The 25,021-nt window shown below is 41.5% G+C and overlaps 1 protein-coding gene across 1 annotated transcript in view; it reads left to right on the plus strand.

Moving 5' to 3' along the window:
* Nucleotides 1-25,021, plus strand: part of aven (apoptosis, caspase activation inhibitor) — a 101,998-nt gene that overhangs the window by 68,587 nt on the left and 8,390 nt on the right. Inside the window, exons 3-4 of the mRNA XM_067991362.1 lie at nt 14,857-14,930; nt 20,767-20,862. Coding sequence (XP_067847463.1) covers nt 14,857-14,930; nt 20,767-20,862 — 170 coding nt within the window. The remainder of the gene's footprint in view (nt 1-14,856; nt 14,931-20,766; nt 20,863-25,021) is intronic.

The raw sequence follows: 25,021 nt of genomic DNA on the forward strand, positions 1-25,021 counted from the left end.
GATTGATCATCTTCCAGTCTTCAGTTCTGAAGAAAGATATCGTCCGAAGCATCAACCTGTCTTTTTCTGTCTGCAGATGCTGACTGATATGCTGTGCGTTTCCAGCATTTTCTGTTGTTTTAAAGAATTTGTTATTGTTGTATTTTCTATCTGCAGCTATGCTTTTTGCCAAGCCTCTCTTTGCTCCACTGACGACCCTTTTAATATGTTTCTTTATTCAGCTCAGTGAATCCCTTCGCCTTTCTCCCTGCAGGATTTGCAGAAGTTGTTTTTCCTCTTTGTTTCATTTCTGAAGAATTTGTTACTCCATTTCGCATGATGCTTGTTTAGACTATGCTTGCTGACCCTAGATAAATATTTATCTTGCTTGCTCAACATTATGCCTTTAAAGGTGCTCCACTTGTGACATACCTAAGTGTTGTTGAACAAAACCCAATCAATTTGCTTAAGTTGTTCACTCATTTCTTTGAAGTTAGCAATGAAAATTCTGTTTCTGGCTTGGTTATTTTAAATTTTGTTTTACTTCTTATCGTATCTAGATTTGTTTTGCAGCATTCAGTTTGATAAAGAATATATAATGTGGTGCTAGTTCTATCTCTGCTTCACATTCGTAAAGCTTTCTAAATGTCGCAGTTACTTCCCACAGCAGTTGCTACAGAGTTGGCATCTGATTGATTACTTTCTGATCCTGCTGCACCACGAATAGTTTTAAAGCGCAAGAGTGTAAAACATCTTCAGAGTTACACTTCCAATTTTGTCAGTACTACGGTATACATCTGTTTGTGGAAGTTGAACATTTAAAGAAGGAAGTTGGGTGCTAGGTATGATGTTCCTCGTTCGTGGGAAGTTCAACCTCCATTTATAAAGCTTCCATCCACGTAATGCTTGATTGTTTTTAGAATCTGAATCTGCACCAGCTTTAGTTTGTACACATAAAATTGTTCTAATTTTTACTTTCTCTGTGTACCTTAATTGAGTACACACCCTAGAATAAGATACCTGTAAAGACGCGGTGATACAAAGGCGTAGTGTTCCTAAGTTATTCTCTCCCCTCCTTTCCTTCGCAACGCATGATGGCAATTCCAATTAGTATGTTGAGGTTGAATGAAGGAGGCCATATCTGCAGTAATCAATCCTGTTCTACATTTTGGGAGGACCTTTACTGAGATTCCAGTAATGAGTGGCTTTACACAGATTTAGCAATGCTGTTGATCAGAAATAGTGAAGCTCTGGTGTGTGATATCACGTGACGAGTATGAAAGTGCACAGAAAGTGTGGTCCTGGAGTTCAGTGACCTGCTGCTATGAGGAGGGGAACACCTGTACTACCTCATCTGTTTTCATATAGTAAATCACTTATGAATACTGAATCCACAGTAGGAGACTTAGCAGACTATTAGGACATAGTGCTGATAGATGTTTATCCCTAACAGGTGGCTGCTGCAGGCCTAAAATTCACTAGTGTAACTCATCCCACTATAAATAAAAACTGAATTTAGTGGGTCACTGCTTTGCTTCTTTCATCCTTTGCCACTGAATGCCATATTTAATGCACTGTCATTGAAACCAACAGCTGGTTAAAAACATATTTTTCACATGATCGAGTGCACGTCATTAACAAAGCCTCTAGCTATAGATCATGCCTGTAATAATCGTGTTTTTCTTTGGTAAGCTGCTGATTCTGCCAGATTTTATAATGTGGGAAAATCTATGAATGGTTATTAGAACTATTAGTTGACTGACATTTTGTTACAGGTGAAATTCCAGATCTTGTTATTTTAATAGAACTTTGTTTTCGAGTGCCTTCTTCCTTCATGTGAGTTAATCTTACTTGCAGTGTTTTTTTTAATGCTCGGGGTGTATCTGGGAGAGGTTGAAGCTCAGCCTCACAGTTTTGAAGCTTTAGCCACTTCTTGTTGGAATACTTTATATGGAGATGGTGGTCAGTTAGAAAAGTCCGATTATTGGATTGTTGCCCTTAACATATGTGATCTCAGCCCCTGCTGGTCATAGTTATGACCCTAGATGCTCTGCCTACTGCAGTCACTCAATTTCTCTGTCAACTGGAATTCTGAATTCTCTTGAATCATAATGGGGGCTGAAGATTTGAGCTCCACTATGGTCATTTGAAAACTTCAAAGCCAAAATGTCTAATATTGTTTAATTGATAAGGTATCAAGGTATTAAAAGACTTCTGCAATGAAACTGCCACAGAGGGCTGATTTGATCAAATTCTCAGCCTGCAGTAAATTGCAATTATATTACAGTAAATTGTTGAAGTTATCTTTATTATGGCTTCCTCCCTAAATCTCTTTGCTTGCAACCTCCTTCTCTACTTTCAAAAGGCTCCTAGAAATCCTTCTTTTTGACCCTGCTTCCGACCCCATTCCCAGTCTTTCTGTCCCCTTTGCCATCCTGCTCATTTTACAACTTTTTTCCTCTGCCATGTAAAGACTCAGATATTTTTCTTTACGTGAGGGCAGGTATAGAGATATATATGTTAAGATATTTAGAGGTAGGAAAAATAAAAACATATTAAATTGCCTGTATACTAATGTACAGTGCATCAACCATCAGAAGTGTGCTAGGCCAAAACATGTGGGAAATACACCATCAGGACATATGGGCAAGGTGGGGACAGTTACTCAAATAAGAGTTCTGTACATGAATACACATAGTATAAGAAATAAAACAAATGAGTTAGAAGCACCAATTCAGTTTATAGGATATGATGTAGTAGCCATTACAGAAACTAGGCTACAAGCTGGGCCAGATTGGCAGCTAAATATTCCAGGCTATAGGATCTTTAGAAAGTATTAAGAGCTGCAAAAAGAGAATACGAAGAAAAATTTGCAAGGGATATCAAAGGTAATGATAAAAGTTTTTATAAATATATTAAGAGAACGAGAGTGGTAAGGGCAAGTGTGGGCCTATTAAAGACAGATGCAGGTGATACTATAATGAATAATAAGGAAATGACAGACTTGTTAAATGAATACTATGTATCCATTTTCACAGTAGAGGAAGAGGACAAAATACCAGCGGTACAAGGGAACCTAAAAATAACTCAAAGGGAGGAACTTACTGGATTTAATATAAGAAAGAAAATGGTAATGGAGAAAATAATGTGATTTGAGATGGACAAATCTCCAAGACCTGATACTTTCTACCCTAGCATAGTAAAAGAAACAAGTGGGGAAATTGCAGATGTGCAGTCATAATTTTCCAAAGCTCTCTAGATTTGGGAATTGTGCAGTTGGATTGTAAAATTACAAATGTCACTCCCTAGTCGCCCTTGAGGAGGTGATGGTGGGCCTTCTTCTTGAACCGCTGCAGTCCGTGTGGTGAAGGTGCTGCCACAGTGTTGGTTAGGTAGGGAGTTCCAGAATTCAGACCCAGCGATGATAAAGGAATGTTGATATATGTCCAAATCAGGATGATATGTGACTTGGAGAGGCATCTGGAGGTGATGGTGTTCCCATGCACCTGCTGCCCTTATCCTTCTAGGTGGTGAAGGTTGCGGGTTTGGGAGGTGCTGCCGAAGAAGCCCTGGCGAGTTATTGCAGTACATCCTGTGGATGGTACACACTTGCAGTCACGGTGCACCAGTGCTGGAGGGAGTGGATGTTTAGGCTGGTGGATGGGGTGCCGATCAAGTGGGCTGCTTTGTCCTGGATGGTATCAAGCTTCTTGAGTGTTGTTGCAGCTGCACTCATCCAGGCAAGTGGAGAGTATTCCATCACACTCCTGACTTGTGCCTTGTAGGTGGTGGAAAGGCTTTGGGGAGTCACGAGTTGAACCACTCACCGCAGAATATCCAGCCTCTGACCTACTCTAGTATCCTCGGCATTTATGTGGCTGATCCTGTTGAGTTTCTGGCCAATGGTGGACGATTCTGTGAAGGTAGTTAGACTCTCTCTTGTTGGAGATGGTCATTGCCTGGCACTTGTGTTGCATGAATGTTACTTGCCACATATCAGCTCAAGCCTGGAGGTTGTCCAGGTCTTGCTATATATGCAGGCATGGACTGTTTCAATATCGAAAGAACTGCAAATGGAGCTGAACAATGTGCAATCACCAATGAACAGCCCCACTCCTGACTTTATGATGGAGGGATGGCCATTGATGAAATAGCTGAAGCTAGTTGGGCTTAGGACACTGAGGAACTCGTGCAGCGATGTCGTGGGGCTGACATACTTAGTGAACCTAAAGTTACTTTGCCAGAATTAAGCTGTGGTTCATCCTATGGCATTGTATATGTAACTTCATTGTTGGCCTCTCAAAGGAAATGTCTAATTCCATGCAGACAGTTGCCTTTATTTCTGCAGTATATTAGTCTCTGCAATTGCAGCGCTGTGTTGAAATGTACAGCATAATCTTACACACAATTATTGGGAAATTTACTGGTGATTCTTAGAAATATAATTTCAGGTTTGTATGTACAATGGTAACACAGATATTAAAAATGGAGCATGCCTTGGTTGAAAATAGCAGGAGGGAGTAGGCCTGTGGTACAGCTTATTTTCTTCACTCTGTGTTTGGGCTGCACTGCACAGCAGACAGCCAGCTGTCAATGACAGGCATTGTGTGTGTTGAACATGCTCATTCTTCTGCTAATGTCCTTGGCATCTCTCATAATGGAGTGGTGCATAAATAATTGGTACAATGACAGCCTCTTTCAATGGCATTGCTGTAAATCTGCACTTGATCCATTTAAAGTTTATTGTTATAAAATATTGCTTGTTTCAAATCATCTTTGGAATTTGTGAACTCTTTGGATGTGCTTTAGAAGCTTTTATATAGTTGAGATCAGATGCATGTTGTTTGCAAAATAATGCTGATCTTGCTGTGGCCTGTGTCACTAGTCCTATGACTTGTAGAAATTAGCGGAGGAGAATAACAATCAATGTGGATTATGTACATTTCAGGATCTGTACCTGAGCTGCACAACCTATGGCAACTTTTTAATATAAAACCCCATATGGTCAACCTTTCCTGATTCCTTTGACTTTTCCTTCGCAATTTGCTTACATGAACACTGGACAGCAGATGCTCCTATAAATCACCATATCATCTCCGACCCTACAGACTGTCAACTAGGAGTCAACTGGCCGCGTCGAAGTTGGCTGTTTTGCAACCACTTTTGAACTGGACAGGGTCAGCGCGTCTCAAATCTTTGTGATAATGACAAATGTCCTTGCGGACAGATACACAAAATGTCCTACATTGTTGAATCAGGCCCACTGTCTAAACTATCTGGTAGCCTACGCACTTTGCATGCTGGTAATGACGCTGCTCTAAGGTAGCTGGAATTATCTGCTGAGTCTGCATATGCTAAATAATAATAAACATTAAACTTTAATATTCAAATTTTGTAACTTAGTTAGAACATTATTTCACTGTCACCCCTTGTTGAGCAAAATGTCCCCTGTACCCAGTCGCTTCCATTAAAAAAGATATTCTTGATTACATTGGGGATAACTCTGTGTCTGATAACATTTTCCCTCCATGTTTCCCCCCGGTTGTCTTCTATTTAAACCAAGTGTTCACTTTAAGCAAATGATCCCATTACATGGTTCGCATTTCAAGTTTTAAGTTTTATGTACTTCTGTATCAAAAGCTGAGAAAATGATCAGTTATTTACTCTGTTTACAGTAGCTTGAAGTGTGTACATGCAGAGTTTTGAGTAGTAACCCATATGTGTGCAATCTTTCATATACTGTAATAATTCTCTGGATTCCTAGTAATAAAGTGAATATATTGCCACATTTTAATAAAGGATATTGTGTTCATAGAATGGTTACAGCACGGAAGGAAGGCATTCGGCCCATCGAGTCCGTGTTGGCTCTCTGCAAGAGCAATCCAGCTAGTCCCACTCCCCCGCATTTTCCCTGTGGCCGTGCAAATTTTTTCCCTTCAAGTACTCATGTTCTCACTATGATGCCATTGACCCTGGGGCAACTAATAGTACTGCATTTGAATTTAATCCATCATTTTTTTGGCCTTTTCTGGTTAGCTAGAAGGAAACAATAATCAAAATGCCCCTGGCACAGGGTTTTCTTATACTGCAAACATTGGCAATAATGTGAATTATTTTTGAAGACAGCTTTGTCTTGAATAAAATCTTCAGCAGCATTGGAAGAGTTCAGAGGGCTCAAAATGAACAAATTCTTCGGAATGCAGTAGTATCTATTTGTGAGTGTTGAAGGAGACTATGGATAACATTTGTGAAGAGGCTAGTCAATTAATATTGAGAAGATACCACTGGATTAGAAACAAGCTTAATACCTGTAGTCAAGAAAGAGGACAAATCTAATTGTGGCTAAACTACAAACCCATCTGTCTAACCTGGTAAAATACTTGAATTGATCATCAGAAGAAAATTTGGGTACCAAAAGAGAATATAATAAATAATGAGAGTAAACTAGCATGAAGTATAAAACTAGATTGTAAGAGCTTCTACATATATGTAAAAAGGAAGAGTAAACGTGGGTCCCTTAGAGGCAGAGACAGGAGAAATTATAATGGGGAATAAGGAAATGGCAGAGACCTTACACAAATATTTTATAACTGTCTTCACAGTAGAAGACATAAAAAAACAAACTGGAAATAGTGAGGCACCAAGGGTCCAATCAGAGTGAGGAATTTAAAGTAATTAAGATTAGTAAAGAAAAAGTACTGGCGAAATTAATGAGACTAAAAGCCGACAAATCCCCTGGACCTGATGGCCTACATCCTAGGGTTTTAAAAGAGGTGGCTGCAGAGATAATGGAGGCATTGGTTTTGATCATCCAGAATTCACTAGTTTCAAGAATGGTCTCCGTGGATTAGAAGGTAGCAAATGTAACTCCGCTATTCAAGAAAGGAGGGAGAGAGAGAACAGGGAGCTATTGGCCAGTTAGCCTGACATCAGTAGTAGGAAAAATGCTAGAATTTGTTATTAAAGACATAGCAACAGGGCACTTAGAAAACCATAATATGATTAGGCAGAGTCAACACGGTTTTATGAAAGGGAAATCGTGTTTGACAAATCTAACAGAGATTTTTGAGGGTGTAACTAGCAGTGAAGATAAGGGGGAACCAGTGGATGTAGTAAATTTCAATTTTCAAAAGGCATTCGATAAAGTGCCACATAAGAGGTTGTTACACAAGATTAGGGCTCATGAGATTGGGCATAATATATTAGCATGGATTGAAGATGGGTTAACGGAGAGAAAACAGAGAATAGGAATAAATGGGTCATTTTCGGGTTGGCAGGTTATAACTAGTGGGGTGCCGCAAGGATCAGCGCTTGGGCCTCAGCTATTTACAATCTATATCAATGATTTGGATGAAGGGACTGAGTGTAATGTATCCAAGTTTGCTGACGATACAAAGCTAGGTGGGAAAGTAAGCTGTGAGGAGAACGCAAAGAGGCTGCAAAGGACAGGTGAAGCGAGTGGGTGAGAAGTTGGCAGATGGAATATAATATGGGGAAATGTGAAATTATCCACTTTGGTAGGAAGAATAGAAAAGCAGAATATTTTTTCAAAGGTGAGAAATGTTGGTAGTCAGTGGGATTTGGGTGTCTTTGAACGCGAATCACCGAAAGTTAACAGCAGGGTACAGCAAGCAATTAGGAAGGCAAATGGTATGTTAGCCTTTATTCCAAGGGGGTTGGATTGTGAGAGTAAGAAGGTCTTGCTGCAATTATATAGGACTCTGGTGAGACCACACCTGGAGTACTCTGTACAGTTTTGGTCTCCTTGCCTAAGGAAGGATATACTTGCCTTAGAGGGAGTGCAACAAAGGTTCACTAGATTAATTCCTGGGATGAGAGGGTTGTCCTGTGAGGAGAGATTGAGTAAAATGGGCCTATATTCTCTGGAGATTAGAATAATGAGAGGTGATCTCAGTGAAACGTATAAAATTCCTAGAGGGCTTGACAGGGTAGATACTAAGAGGCTGTTTCCCTGGGCTGGAGAGTCCAGAACTAGGGGGCATAGTCTCAAGAGGTCGGCCATTTAGGCTGAGATGAGGAAAACTTTCTTCACTCAGAGGGTTGTAAATCTTTGGCATTCTCTACCCCAGAGGGCTGTGGATGCTCAGTTGTTGAGTATATTCAAGACTGAGATCGAAAGATTTTTGGACACTGAGGGAATCAAGGGATATGGGGATCGGGCGGGAAAGTGGAGTTTTGGTCGAAGACCAGCCATGATCTTATTGAATGGCGGAGCAGGCTCGAGGGGCCTTATGGCCTACTCTTGCTCTCATTTCTTATGTTTTATGTAATAGCTTTAACAGGGAAGATCCTGCTTGACTTTTTAAGGAAGGGCCATCCTAACTGGACCATGGAAAACTATATGATGTGGATTTCCAGAAGCCTTGATAATATTCTTCCTGAAAAACTACATCTGAAACTGGAGTAAGAATTCAAAGATGTGGGTGAGGATAAAGAATTGGCTGAAGGGAAGAAAGCAGCAGGTACTGGTTAAGGGAATGATGTTAGGGCTGTGAAGGGCGGAGTGCAATGTCCCAGGGTTGGGAGCTGCGGCCCCTACTATTCCTAATCTACATTAATGACTTGGGTACAGAAACCCAGAGCAAACTACCAACTTTGCAGCTGATACTGGAAATGGGAGAAACAGACTGTCAAATGGACGAATTTCCCAGGGACCTACAAAAAGACTTTTAACAATTGGACAAATCAGTGGCAGATAAAATGTAACACAGATAATTGCAAAATACAACAGAAATAGGTAAATGTGAAACAGAAAGGGACACAGTAATGCATTTGACACTTAACACGTTAAATCACTGGGGTAGTGATAATCAAAGTGAATGGAGTGATTAATCATATTGTTAGGCCAATTGAGTGTAAGTTGGAAGATTTATGCTGAAACTAGATACAATGCAGTCTCAAGTACTTTCTCAGTTTTGGTCAGCAAGACATAAGGGAAACATGCAAGCTTTGGAGGCAGTACAAAGTACCCAGAGGCTGATCCCTAGGATCAAAGGATTGAGATGAGGAAAGACTGAGAAACTGGGACTCTTTAGCCTTAAAAGGAGGTGACTGGGAAGAAACTTTGCAAAATATTGAAAGTAGCAAGATAAGGTTATTCCAGAACACTGCTTCAAGTTGTGCCCAGATATTAGAACAAGGGAACATAGGTTAAAACTGAGAAAGGAAAGTTCAGAGCATGTCAGGAAAAACTTCACACACAGTGATCCACATGGAATGGCCTTCTGGATAAGGTAGTGGAAGCAAAAACCATTCAAGAGACAGTTAGATGATGTGTGTATGTAAATGTTCATTTTGGATGGATAAGATGGTTGCCCACAACTATATCAATTTTGTGATATAAAAGTACTTTTTTCCATGCCCATATTGCATATTTTAGAATGCCCACCAATTGTTTTTGTTAAATGTAGTGATTCCAAGCATGACTTTTAAAAAAAAACTCTTCAATATAAATTCCCAGAAGCTCCTTATTGCTTGTTTTTTTTAATTCTGAACTTCCTATTCTTTATATTTTTTCTTTCATTCTTTAAAGGAGGTAATTGGTGCAACATTAACTGCTATTTGTTCAAAGTCTGTTCCCAATAGCCACTACTGTTTGGTCTCACTTGAGGCTTGCTAATTTGTACTCGTCCTCCAGTGCAATCACACTCTAAGTTAAATTGCTTATTTATACTGAACCGTATTCTGTTGTGATTCCCATTTTGCTAGAGGCTTGTTTACAATTAGTTGTGCTGACTTGTGATTTTGTTAACATTGGTGGCACACAGAAATGGCAGATTTTCATATGTGAGCCTCGACAATGAGTATTACAGGGCTATTTACTGTGCAGGCTATCATGGCCAAGCCCAATGCTGCCTTGACTCAGCAGGCATCACAGTCCAGAGTGTATACCCGTACTTACCTGTATGAGATGGGTGAACTGAGCATTGATGGGAGATGAAATTTGATACCTCCCTGGTTTAGATATTTAAGTGCCACATCATTTGGTGCATTTATGCCCTGAGCTAGTGGTATAATAAAGCAATTTCACCTTTGAGAAACAGTATATATGTGAAATACTGGCTTTTGAACTTGTACATCACGTGCTGTTAAAAGCAGTTTATAATTTTTCATGGGATGTGGGCACGCTGGCAAGACAAGCATTTATTGCCCATCCCTAATTGCCCTTGAGAAGGTGGTGGTGAGCCGCCTTCTTGAACCGCTGCAGTCCGTGTGGTGAAGGTGTTCCCACAGTGCTGTTAGGAAGGGAGTTCCAAGATTTTGACCCAGCGACGATGAAGGAACGGCGATATATTTCCAAGTCGGGATGGTGTGTGACTTGGAGGGGAACGTGCAGGTGATGTTGTTCCCATGTGCCTGCTGCCCTTGTCCTTCTAGGTGGTAGAGGTCGCGGGTTGGGGAGGTGCTGTTGATGAGGCCTTGGCGAGTTGCTGCATTGCATCCTGTGGATGATACACACTGCAGCCACAGTGCGCTGGTGGTGAAGGGAGTGAATGTTTAGGGTGGTGGATGGGGTGCCAATCAAGCGGGCTGCTTTGTCCTGGATGGTGTCGAGCTTCTTGAGTGTTGTTGGAGCTGCACGCATCCAGGCAAGTGGAGAGTATTCCATCACACTCCTGACTTGTGCCTTGTGGATGGTGGAAAGGCTTTGAGGAGTCAGGTGGTGAGTCACTACCCAGCCCCTGACCTGCTCTTGTAGCCACATTATTTATATGGCTGGTTCAGTTAAGTTTCTGGTCAATGGTGACCCCCAGGATGTTGATGGTGGGGGATTCGGTGATGGTAATGCCGTTGAATGTCAGTGGGAGGTGGTTAGACTCTCTCTTGTTGGAGATGGTCATTGCCTGGCAGTTGTCTGGCGCGAATGTTACTTGCCACTTATCAGCCCAAGCCTGGATGTTGTCCAGGTCTTGCTGCCTGTGGGCACGGACTGCTTCATTATCTGAGGGGTTGCGAATGGAACTGAACACTGTGCAATCATCAGCTAACATCCCCATTTCTGACCTTATGATGGAGGGAAGGTCATTGATGAAGCAACTGAAGATGATTGGGCCTTGGACACTGCCTTGAGGAACTCCTGCAGCAATGTCCTGGGGCTGAGATGATTGGCCTCCAACAACCACTACCATCTTCCTTTGTGCATGGTATGACTCCAGCCACTGGAGAATTTTCCCCCTGACTCCCATTGACTTCAGTTTTACTAGGGCTCCTTGGGGCCACACTTGGTCAAATGCTGCCTTGATGTTAAGTGCAGTTACTCTCACCTCACCTATGAAATTCAGCTGTTTTGTTTATGTTTGGACCAAGACTGTAATGAGGTCTGGAGTGGAATGGTCCTGGTGGAACCCAAACTGAGCATCGGTGAGCAGGTTATTGGTGAGTAAGTGCCGCTTGATAGCACTGTCGACGACACCGTCCATCACTTTGCTGATGATTGAGAATAGACTGATGGGGCGGTAATTGACCGGATTGGATTTGTTCTGCTTTTTGAAGGACATACCTGGGCAATTTTCCCAATTGTTGGTAGATGCCAGTGTTGTAGCTGTGCTGGAACAGTTTGGATGGAGGCGCGGCTAGTTCTGGAGCACAAGTCTTCAGCACTACAGCCGGGATGTTGTTGGGTCCCATAACCTTTGTTGTATCCACTGCACTCAGCCATTTCTTGGTATCACGTGGAGTGAATCGAATTGGCTGAAGACTGGCTTCTGTGATGGTGGGGATATCGGGAGGAGGCTGAGATGGATCATCCACTCGGCACTTCTGGCTGAAGAAGGTTGCAAACGCTTCAGCCTTGTCTTTTGCACTCACGTGCTGGACTCTGCCATCATTGAGGATGTTTACAGAGCCTCCTCCTCCCGTTAGTTGTTTAATTGTCCACCACCATTCACGACTGGTTGTGGCAGGACTGCAGAGCTTTGATCTGATCCGTTGGTTGTGGAATCACTTAGCTCTGTCTATAGCATGTTGCTTCCGCTGTTTAGCATGCATGTAGTCCTGTGTTGTAACTTCACCAGGTTTGCTGCTGTTGTCATTCAGATCCGTGGTTACTAGTATCTGTGAGCCAGCTTCTGGCATTTAAACAGCTAAATCTGGCTCCCTTCCCTGGCAGCATAATGGTAGAACCAGCTTATCGTGGGTCTGCGAAGCTGCTGGCAAGAGAAGGGAGCTGGATTTAGCAGTGTAAATGCCAAAAGCTGATGCATGGACACCTGTCCCTGAAAATCTGATTAAAACAGCGCCGATATCAAGCTGTCTTAAGTGAAAATGGGCTATGTAGTTGAACATACTGCTACTAAATTATAGTGTTGCAAACTTTGGTACTCAGGCTAGCAGGAACTTGGGCAACAGAAATCATTGGAATGGCTCTCAGGGGTATTAGTGAGTATTTTTTGTAAGATTACTCACTGTTTACCCATCTTCTCATCCCTCATCCTCCCCAAAAATGTTGCAGTGGGAGAGAAAAATGACAGTTGTTCATCATTTTCAAATATACATTAATTTAAAAAGTATACATGGTGCATTGACTTTCTTCCCCGATGTACTTTCTGTGAAAGTTATTGCTGCTTTGAATGCTCTTATGTGCTTTTCATGCTTTCGCTGTTTTATAACCTTGTGCTGGTCCCACTTGCATTGTTTATGTCTTAACTTAAATTTAATATAATTCTTAAAACTTACCAGCTGAGCTGCAGTCCATGAGACAACTAGATATCAAAAGAATATGTGACACAATTGAAACATTGCATTTTAAATTGTAATGAACTCCCACGGCAAACACAGATTAAAACTGAGACTCTTGCCATTTAATTAATGACTTTTCTGAACCTTTGAAGCTTAACTTTGTACCTAAATTTGAAAAAATGTTCAATCTTCATGATGATTTAGAATTAATGATGCTATTCATATTTCAAAAGAACAAGCTGGCAAATTAAATGAACAATCAATCTGGTCTGTTTAAATTTTTTAAGCAAAGGAACTATATATAATTCAGTACTAACTCCGTGGTAGCACTCTCGTTGGTGAATCAGGTCATGGGTTCAGGCCCAACACCAGAGACTTGAGCATATAATCTAGGCTGATATTTCAGTACAGTGCTGAGGGAGTGCTGCACTGTCAGGGATGATGTCTTTTGGATGGGATGTTAAACTAAGGTCCTGTCTGCTCTCTCGTGGATAAAAGATCCCGTGGCACTATTTAAAGAGGAGCAGGGGAGTTTTCCCAGTATCCTGGCCAACATTCATCTCTCAATCAACACTGCTAAAACAGAATATCTGGTCATTTATCTCATTGCTGTTTGTGGGACTTTGCAAGTTATAGTGTTGCAAACTTCAGTACTCAGGACACCAGGAATTGGACAACAGAAATCATTGGAATGGCTCTCGGGTATTAGTGGGTATTTTTTGTATTAGTACTCACTGTTTACCCATCTTCTCTTTTTCCACCCCCTCCCCCCCCCCAAAAAAAAGTTGCAGTGGGGGAAAAAATGACAGTTGTTCATCATTTTCAAATATACATTCATTTAAAAAGTATACATGGTGCATTGACTTTCTTCCCCGATGTACTTTCTGTGAAAGTTATGGCTGCTTTGAATGCTCTTATGTGCTTTTCATGCTTTCACTGTTTTATAACCTAGTGCTGGTCCCACTTGCATTGTTTATGACTTAACTTAAATTTAATGTAATTCTTAAAACTTACCAGCTGAGCTGCAGTCCATGAGACAACTAGATATCAAAAGAATATGTGACACAATTGAAACATTGCATTTTAAATTGTAATGAACTCCCACGGCAAACACAGATTAAAACTGAGACTCTTGCCATTTAATTAATGACTTTTCTGAACCTTTGAAGCTTAACTACTGTACCTAAATTTGAAAAAATGTTCAATCTTCATGATGAATAATTTCATTAATGATGCTATTCCTATTTCAAAAGAACAAGAAGACAAATTAAATGAACAATCAATCTGGTCTGTTTAAATTTTTTAAGCAAAGGAATAATATATAGTTCACATATATACTAACTCCGTGGTAGCACTCTCGCTGCTGAATCAGGTCATGGGTTCAAGCCCAACACCAGAGACTTGAGCATATAATCTAGGCTGATATTTCAGTACAGTGCTGAGGGAGTGCTGCACTGTCAGGGATGATGTCTTTTGGTTGAGATGTTAAACTGAAGTCCTGTCTGCACTCTCAGGTGGATATAAAAGATCCCGTGGCAGTATTCAAAGAAGAGCAGGGGAGTTTTCCCAATATCCTAGCCAACATTCATCTCTCAATCAACACCACTAAAATAGAATATCTGGTCGTTTATCTCATTGTTGTTTTTGGGAAATTGGTGTGCACAAATTGGCTGCACAGCAAGGTCCCTACATTACAACAGTGATTAAACTTTAAAAGTACTTGATTGACTGTGAAGCACTTTAAGATATCTTGAGGTTGTGAAAGATGCTATACGAAACGCAAGTTCTTTTTCTTTCTATATATACTATTATTGAACTCTTTTTCAGAGTGTATTGACTTTTGTTTTGGGCCAAATATAAAACAGTTTATAATCTTTCAATAAGAGCCTTTGGGAAATTGTGTTAAAGGTATGAACTTAACATTGTAGAATAATATCATTTATGTATAATTATCTTTTGTTTACCTTTTGTAGTTTTGAAAGCACTATCCTAATTCTATAGTGTTATGTAAGATCAGTAATTATGTTGCTCTTTTAGATGGGATAGTAAGAATAGTGGGGAATATGACTTCTGATTGGCATGTACCATTGGCATAATAATATTTTTATGAATAGAAAGGTGACTAGCCATTTGTCAGCCTTCACTGCAAATTTAAAAAAATTCTCTGTTTCTTACCAGGTGATTCATTTGCACAGTTCCGCTTTGCTGAGGAAAAGGAATGGGAAGTAGAAGTTAATACTTCTAGTAAACAGGTAATTTTTCTAAATTTGTCCAGTACTATTAATATGCTTTGGATTTTTAGTCTACTAGAAATTGCAGGATCATAGAAATTTCAGCATAGAAGGAGGCCATTTGGCACATTGTGCCTGTGTGATGCCATGTTAGAGATATCTACTCTAATCCCATTTCCCTTTAATGCCCCTGTATCTTGTATAAAAAAGACCTAATGTTATTAAATACTAAACTGCATCCAAATTGTGATCCTACTTACTTGACAAGAAACACCATTTTAATCTTGTGTTTGTCCTAAATAACACTCAAGTTGCATTTAGGCTTTGCTGTGCCATTTACCAGACTCTCAAATTTTGGCAAAATCAGTTGACAAAATATTAAATCTGGGGAAAACTATAAATCTGTTGGGTCGTATACCAAGCAAGAAGATAAGCAAAGCAAAATTGTTATCTTTTGTTTTCCCCCAATTTAGTTCATAACTAATTTCTGGAAATCTGGACTTGGTGACAGCAAGTGGCACAAAACAAAACCTGTTTGATCTGTCCATATTGTAGTTTGGAAATTTTCATTGTGGTACTGATTTACTATATGAATGTCTTTATGACCGGTTAATAGCTTGACTTTTTTAAATGTAGGTAAGCAACATCTACTTAATAATAAACTCAACCGGCTATCAAGTAGTTATCCAGAGGAGTACATTAAATGTTGACATCTAACTTTCTGTCGATTTCAAATAACGATGAAGAAAGGTAACTCTGACAGACTTGTCCCTGGAAGACAACACCAGCACGTAGTATTGGAATATTATCTAGAATTTTAATCATATTATTCCTGGCCTTTTATTTTTCCCTTCCCTGATCCAGAGGAGAACTGAAGATATACTACTTTAATAATATAGGCAATAAATTCATCAAATGATGAATTGGATCAGAGATATCTAGTGCTATCTTGGTAGCTGACACAGAGGCGAGAGTGCTAACTCTTTGCCAAGGCTGACAACTAAATAGAACTAAATTCTTGCATCAAGTGTGAATGTGGGACTGTGTGCTGCAGTTTCTGTAATTTGATAAAGTACAACATTTGTTGTTTGACTTCTTGCCATTTTGTCCACCTCCTCCCCTCTGAAGGCTGTGAGCGTCTGCTGGCTTCATGGGCAATGGTTCATTCCAGTACTGTGCTCATGTGGCTGTTATGCACTTGAGAATGTCATCAGCCTGTTCAACTATGAAAGGCATCACAGCCGAGCTAAATACTGTCTTCACTTTATTTCTGCAAAAGCACACTTTCAGCAGGGATCGCTGGATGATGATCAGAAGCAAGAACCTGGCTGATTTGTTTTCAATCCCTAATGCAGCGATGCTGAAACCAACTATAATGCCCTTACTGCCGCCCTGACAGATATCAGTTAAGGGAGACCAGCAAGGTTGAACCCGGGACCTTTTTGGTTTGTGTGCCTGAGCTAAACACACGGAGCTATTGAAGAACACATGAGTACAATATTTGTGTTCCCAGTTATGTCATTTCCCCGTGCTCCAATGATAGAGGGGTATTGATATAGGATATGCCAGGTGGAAGTATGCAAATCAGAAGTCTACCGCCCGTTTCAGGCCACTTTGAGAAATTGGTTTGCGAATGACCGCAGCATATATCGCGCATGCTGTGGTCAGTTTGTTCAGGAACTCGGCAGCCAAACCAACGGTCATTAGAGGGACCACTGGAGGCTGACACCCAAAAGTAAGTTTAACGTTTTTTACTGATCTTATTGTGGAGCTCCACATTAAAGCTGGGAGCCGCTGCTGGCCACCGCTCCTCTGTCCCGATTGCCCCCACCCACACTTTTCTGAGACCCTCAGCCGATATCTCAGCTGGCCAATCTTGCTGCCACCCCCTGTGACCGGTGAGCAGCCTCTGGGGCTGCGAATGGTGCCTGCAATTCACCTATACTATCCTAATGAGGCTGGCGACCAAATTGGCGTGGTCCTGCTGCCAGCCTCATTAGGTGCATGCAGTGTGTGCTGCACCGGGATCATGCCCGTGATTCGGGCGCGATCCAATTCTAGGCCTAGGAGTCACTTCTGATGTTCTTGTTTGATTGCTTGACTTCTTGGTATTTGGGTTTGGAGGATAACGAATTAAGAAAGACAATTTCCTGTCAAACTTTGATGACATGCAATTAGAGATACAATCTGCTCCCATTACCAACAAAAAAACTATAAAAACAATTAAATAAAAATGATACTGTTTATTCTAAAACAATATACAGCAAATGCATTCTTTAATTAAAAGTTAATCACTGGGCAAATAACCACATTCTTTTAAGATTGACAGCGATTCAGGAAAATTACAGCATTGCAGTTCAATTTCTCATTTTGACGATGGACAAGATATAGTTGTTTGTGACTTGATAGACTTTATCCAGGGATTTAAAGAAGTAATTTGGCAAACGTGCACATAGGGAGAGACTACGGTAATGTTGTACCGCAGCATGCTGCAGGCTCATGCTCCAATGTGTGTGTGAGCTGGGGTAATTATTAAGGAATGCAGATATTGCTGTTTTCTGAATGCAGTCTAATTTTTTGTAAATGCTTTGGGTGAGTATATAATGAAGTGTTTTGGAATATGTGGCCTTAAAGTTTTATATTTTCACTTCATATCACATGATGGCTTACAGCAATCAGTAGGCAGTTACAACTGAAAAATAGAAACATTTATAGTAACTGAAATTCAGAAAATACCAGAATTTACACTCGAACTGACAAACATTAAGATAAGTGTAAGTCAAGGAAGGCATTAGAGAATCAAATTCTATAATAGACTGATTCCTCCCTTCCTCCACCCTCCCCCTCCCACCAAGCCCAATTTATTTTCTGCTTTACATGAAGGTTAATGACCCATGCTGGGGTATGGTTCCTCGGACAGCAATAGCTTTTGTACCTAGGCCATGTGCCGAGCCAGACAATGGTGGGTTCAAGGCTGACTGTCTTCAGTTGACATCCACATGTGGACTTTCCTGTAGGGCATCCTGTATGGATTTTCTGCTCGCATACTGACAAACAGTGGGATCAGTTGAAGACTTTGATTGCTACCCTGGCTGAAAGCTACTAAGAACTCAGTGCTATGTAACCCCGCTATTCAAGAAAGGAGGGAGAAAGAAAACAGGGAAGTATAGACCAGTTAGCCCGACATCACTAGTAGGGAAATGCTAGAGTCTATTATTAACGACTTAGTAACAGGGCACTTAGAAAATCATAATATGATTAGGCAAAGTCAACACGGTTCTATGAAAGGGAAATCGTGTTTGATAAATCTATAAGAGTTTTTTGAGGGTGTAACTAGCAGGGTAGATAAGGAGGAACTAGTGGATGTAGTATACTTGGATTTTCAAAAGGTATTCGATGAGGTGCCACATAAGAGGTCGTTACACAAGATTAGGGTTCATGGGATTGAGTGGATTGAATATTGGTTAACAGATAGAAAACAGAGTAGGAATAAACGGGTCATTTTCAGGTTGGCAGGTTGTAACTAGTGGGGTGCCGCAAGAATCAGTGCTTGGGCCTCAGCTGTTTACAATCTATATCAATGACTTAGATGAGGGGACTGAGTGTAATATATCTAAGTTTGCTGACGATACAAAGCTAGGTGGGAAAGTAAGCTGTGAGGAGGATGGAAAGAGGCTGCAAAGGGATATAGACAGGTTAAGTGTAAGGGGTTTTTACTGTTTCTCGGGCTTATTATAGGTCAGCCAATTATGTTTTTCCTGAGCTGCCTTGCCCGCTGTGCGGTTGCGAATCGCTTTCCCCTTCCTGATTCTGAGCTGAGGACTTATCGGGCGGTAACAAGAACAGACGAACAGACCAGTGGATTGGTACAAGGAAAACCAATGTTTATTAAGAAAACTAAAACTACAAGGTAAACAGTATTATACTGAAGATAAAAGAAATCGCTATGGATGCAATACAGTCTTACACTTAATGGGGTGGAAGAAACGGACACATCGAGGGAAAATTCTAAAATCACAATTATAGCAATACCCCTTTAACCCCCACCCTTACACCTAGCTAGGTTGTCTTGTGGCGGCCAGAAAATTAATGCTCACCGGTGAAACAGATGAAAAGGCCTGGCCCCTGTGCCCTGCTGCTGCCGTCGACAAGTGGTTGCGAGGTTTACTGGATGGCCTTCCTTCTTAGTTGCTAGCAGACAGGACACCGGGCCAAGAGGCGAAGAGAAGAGAGAGAGAGATACTGGGAAGCCCCAGTTATACCCTCCCGGTAACAGGTTATTTTCGCGCCTCATCAGTTTGCTCCATTGTCCGATTTGGGCTGAAAACGTAAGACAAAAGGGGTCCCGATCTCTGGCCCATTTACATAAATGGCCGGTTCCTGTACTGATCTGTTCCATAACTGTTTTCCATTGTTCCGAATGTTCCTTGATGGTTCACCTTTTGTCCTGGGATTTCTCCTGCTCGAATTTTGATGTGTAGGTCGGCAATGTTGATGGCTTGCCTCAGGGCTTGAATGCAACTGCATTGTTCAAAGAAACCTGTCTGAAACACGAAGCCTGCCAAGCTGTTAGAGAATGCTGCAGGCTTTTCGGCCATGTGTCTGACTGCAGCCATTTTGAAAGACCCTGGATTTTTTAAAACACAGTCACACCAGGGTTTCTTTAATAACTCCAATAAATCTTCGGGGGTGGGGGGGGAACATGTGAAATTTTGCCAATCCCTTCATAAGTGAGTGGGCGAGAAATTGGCAGATGGAGTATAATGTGGGAAAATGTGAGGTTATTCACTTTGGTGGGAAGAATAGAAAAAGCAGAATATTTTTTAAAAGCTGAGAGTCTAAGAAATGTTGGTAGTCAGAGGGATTTGGGTGTCCTTGTACATGAAGCACAGAAAGTTAACATGCAGGTACAGCAAGCAATTAGGAAGGCAAATGGTATGTAGACCTTTATTGCAAGAGGATTGGAGTATAAGAGCAATTATATAGAGCTCTAGTGAGACCACACCTGGAGTACTGTGTACAGTTTTGGTCTCCTTACCTAAGGAAGGATATACTTGCCTTAGAGGAGGTGCAACAAAGGTTCACTAGATTGATTCCTGGGATGAGAGGGTTATCCTAAGAGGAGAGATTGAGTAGAAAGGGCCTATATTGTCTGGCGTTTAGAAGAATGAGAGGTGATTTCATTGAAACATATAAAATTCTTGGAGGCCTTGACAGGGTAGATGCTGAGAGGCTATTTCCCCTGGCTGAAGAGTCTAGAACTATAGAGTTCGTAATCTCAAGAAAAGGGGTCAACCATTTGGGACTGAGATGAGGAAAAATGTCTTCACTCAAAAGGTTGTGAATCTTTGGAATTCTCTACCTCAGAGGGCTGTGGATACTCAGTAGTTGAGTATATTCATGACTGAGATCGATGGATATTTGGACACTAAGGGATATAGGGATAGGGCGGGAAAGTGGAGTTGAGGTCGAAGATCGGCCATGATCTTATTGAATGGAGGAGCAGGCTCAAGGGGCTGTATGGCCTACTCCTGCTCCTATTTCTTATATTCTTGCACCACACAATGCATTTACCCGCAGCGTTCATTAGGGGGGGGCATAGTAATATTTTAAATTCTGGTATTTAATGTCATCCTATCTTGCTTGTTTTTGAGTAATTTTTCATGGTATTTCAATTATGTCTTAGTATGTTCAAAATTAAGGGATACTTGAGAGTTAAATGTTCTCAACTGGAAAACAATATTGCACTGCTTTCATAGAATTGAATTTCTATTCAAGTAATGCTTTGGAAATATTGTAATGCATATTTATTCCCTGCTTGGTTAATTATGCACCAATATGCTGTTGTACATTTCAGATATCACCTCTGTTTGTAGACTGTCAGTCGCTGGCTCAGTCCCTTCAGGAACTCCCCCTCTACCTTAGGCTGAATGTGGAAGCTGAATTGGTACAGGTAGGATTCCTTTATTAAACCTATCCATAACACAGAAAGGTTTATTGAGCATTTTGCTTGTAAGCAGATTTCAAGCATTTCTACCATTAGTTTATTTTTCAGACTGACCTGGTGGGTGTATTTATTGAAAATAAAGAACTGCATTGTTTGTACCTATACTTTTACTTTATTTTTGAGAGTACATTATGCTGTAATTCCCTCCACAGTGCCTATTTTTCTCTCCTTTCTAGAGCATGTGCCTCCTGAAGCAGAGTGGGCAGTTATACTACCTACTTTTAGCTCTTTGCCAGTGCCACATTTAAGCCAGTTGCTAGGAAATGCTTGGAAGCAGTGATCAGACTACCTCCTAGCCATTCCCTCCCACAAGCAATGAAGCTGAGATCAGCAACTCAGCCATGTGAGAGATTGAACTTACATTCCACTGCTCTGTGGGGCTATGTGTTCAAATGGTACAGGAGTAGGATTTTGTATTTAGTTGTTATATGGAGCTTTGAAAAATGATGCTGAAATGGATTGTTATTGTGCAAACCCAAATGGCTTAGGAAAATCATTACCTCAGTTGGTGGGTTTTGTGTATCAGGTGGTATGAAGCTGAATAGTATGTAGCTTTCAGTTTATGTTTAGTTGTATGTCTGATTTTGTGGTTGGAGAAGAAATTACCTGTAATTAGATGATTGAAGGAGAATTATAAAATGATACAGCACAAAAGGAAGCCATTTGGCCCATCATGCCTGTGCCAGCTCTTTGAAAGAGCTACAGATTAGTCCCACTCCCTTGCTTTTTCCCCATAGCCCTGCAAGTATTTATCCAATTCCCTTTTGAAAGTTACTATTGAATCTGCTTCAACCATCCTTTCAGGCAGTGCATTCCAGATCATAACTCGCTGCGTAAATTTTTTTATCCTCATGTTGCCTCTGGTTCTTTTGCCAATTACCTTAAATCTGTGTCCTCTGGTTACAGACCCTTCTGCCAATGGAAACGGTTTCTCCTTATTTACTCTATCAAAGCTCTTCATGATTTTGAACACCTCTACCAAATCTCCCTTTAACTTTCTCTGTTCTAAGGAGAACATAGAATCGTAGAAGTTTACAACATGGAAACAGGCCCTTCGGCCCAACATGTCCATGTCGCCCAGTTTATACCACTAAGCTAGTCCCAATTGCCTGCACTTGGCCCATATCCCTCTATACCCATCTTACCCATTTTTAAAAGACAAAATTGTACCCGCCTCTACTACTGCCTCTGGCAGCTCGTTCCAGACACTCACCACCCTTTGAGTGAAAAAATTGTCCCTCTGGACCCTTTTGTATCTCTCCCCTCTCACCTTAAATCTATGTCCCCTCGTGATAGACTCCCCCACCTTTGGGAAAAGATTTTGACTATCTACCTTATCTATGCCCCTCATTATTTCATAGACTTCGATAAGATCACCCCTTAACCTCCTACTCTCCAGGGAAAAAAGTCTCAGTCTATCCAACCTCTCCCTATAAGCCAAACGATCAAGTCCCGGGAGCATCCTAGTAAATCTCTTCTGCACTCTTTCCAGTTTAATAATATCCTTTCTATAATAGGGTGACCAGAACTGTACACAGTATTCCAAGTGTGGCCTCACTAATGTCTTGTACAACTTCAACAAGACATCCCAACTCCTGTATTCAATGTTCTGATAATGAAACCAAGCATGCTGAATGCCTTCTTCACCACCCTATCCACCTGTGACTCCACTTTCAAGGAGCTATGAACCTGTACTCCTAGATCTCTTTGTTCTATAACTCTCCCCAACGCCCTACCATTAACGGAGTAGGTCCTGGCCCGATTCGATCTACCAAAATGCATCACCTCACATTTATCTAAATTAAACTCCATCTGCCATTCATCGGCCCACTGGCCCAATTTATCAAGATCCCGTTGCAATCCTAGATAACCTTCTTCACTGTCCACAATGCCACCAATCTTGGTGTCATCTGCAAACTTACTAACCATGCCTCCTAAATTCTCATCCAAATCATGAATATAAATAACAAATAACAGCGGACCCAGCACCGATCCCTGAGGCACACCGCTGGTCACAGGCCTCCAGTTTGAAAAACAACCCTCTGCAACCACCCTCTGTCTTCTGTCGTCAATCCAATTTTGTATCCAATTGGCTACCTCACCTTGGATCCCGTGAGATTTAACCTTATGTAACAACCGACCATGCGGTACCTTGTCAAAGGCTTTGCTAAAGTCCATGTAGACCACGTCTGCTGCACAGCCCTCATCTATCTTCTTGGTTACCCCTTCAAAAAAACTCAATCAAATTCGTGAGACATGATTTTCCCCTCACAAAACCATGCTGACTGTTCCTAATCAGTCCCTGCCTCTCCAAATGCCTGTAGATCCTGTCTCTCAGAATACCCTCTAACAACTTACCCACTACAGATGTCAGGCTCACCGGTCTGTAGTTCCCAGGCTTTTCCCTGCCGCCCTTCTTAAACAAAGGCACAACATTTGCTACCCTCCAATCTTCAGGCACCTCACCTGTAGCTGTCGATGATTCAAATATCTCTGCTAGGGGACCCGCAATTTCCTCCCCTACCTCCCATAACGTCCTGGGATACATTTCATCAGGTCCCGGAGATTTATCTACCTTGATGCGTGTTAAGACTTCCAGCACCTCCCTCTCTGTAATATGTACACTCCTCAAGACATCACTATTTATTTCCCCAAGTTCCCTAACATCCATGCCTTTCTCAACCGTAAATACCGATGCGAAATATTCATTCAGGATCTCACCTATCTCTTGTGGTTCCGCACATAGATGACCTTGTTGATCCTTAAGAGGCCCTACTCTCTCCCTAGTTACTCTTTTGCCCTTTATGTATTTGTAGAAGCTCTTTGGATTCTCCTTTGCCTTATCTGCCAAAGCAATCTCATGTCCCCTTTTTGCCCTCCTGATTTCTCTCTTAACTCTACTCCGGCAATCTCTATACTCTTCAAGGGATCCACTTGATCCCAGCTGCCTATGCATGTCATATGCCTCCTTCTTCTTTTTGACTCGGGCCTCAATCTCCCGAGTCATCCAAGGTTCCCTACTTCTACCAGCCTTGCCCTTCACTTTATAAGGAATGTGCTTACCCTGAACCCTGGTTAACACACTTTTGAAAGCCTCCCACTTACCAGACGTCCCTTTGCCTGCCAACAGACTCTCCCAATCAACTTCTGAAAGTTCCTGTCTAATACCATCAAAATTGGCCTTTCCCCAATTTAGAATTTTAACTTTTGGGCCAGACCTATCATTCTCCATAGCTATCTTAAAACTAATGGAATTATGATCACTGGTCCCAAAGTGATCCCTCACTAACACTTCTGTCACCTGCCCTTCCTTATTTCCCAAGAGGAGGTCAAGTTTTGCCCCCTCTCTAGTCGGGCCATCCACATACTGAATGAGAAATTCCTCCTGAATACACTCAACAAATTTCTCTCCATCCAAGCCCCTAATGCTATGGCTGTCCCAGTCAATGTTGGGAAAGTTAAAGTCCCCTACTATTACCACCCTATTTTTCTTGCAGCTGTCTGTAATCTCCTTACATATTTGCTCCTCAATTTCCCATTGACTATTTGGGGGTCTGTAGTACAATCCTATCAAAGTGATCTCTCCCTTCTTATTTTTCAGTTCCACCCATATGGACTCAGTGGGCGAACCCTCGGATATATCCCCTCTCACTACTGCCGTGATGTTCTCCCTAATCAAGAACGCAACTCCCCCTCCTCTCTTACCTCCTGCTCTATCTTTCCTATAGCATCTGTACCCTGGAACATTGAGCTGCCAGTCCTGCCCCTCCCTTAGCCATGTTTCAGTAATAGCCAAAACATCCCAGTCCCATGTACCCATCCATGCCCTGAGTTCATCTGCCTTGCCCATCAGACTTCTTGCATTGAAATAAATGCAGTTTAATCTAGACTTCCCGTGGTCTTTGCCCTGCTTTCTCAGACCATCTGTCCGGTCATGTTTAGTACACTCTCCCTTACTGCCTTTTGTTTCTGTCACCACTTTACTTCCCACTGACTTCCTGCATCGGTTCCCATCCCCCTGCCACATTAGTTTAAACCCTCCCCAACAGCACTAGCAAACACTCCCCCTAGGACATTGGTTCCAGTCCTGCCCAGATGCAGACCG

This window comes from Heptranchias perlo, chromosome 10 (assembly GCF_035084215.1).
Source record: "Heptranchias perlo isolate sHepPer1 chromosome 10, sHepPer1.hap1, whole genome shotgun sequence".
Taxonomy (NCBI): domain Eukaryota; kingdom Metazoa; phylum Chordata; class Chondrichthyes; order Hexanchiformes; family Hexanchidae; genus Heptranchias; species Heptranchias perlo.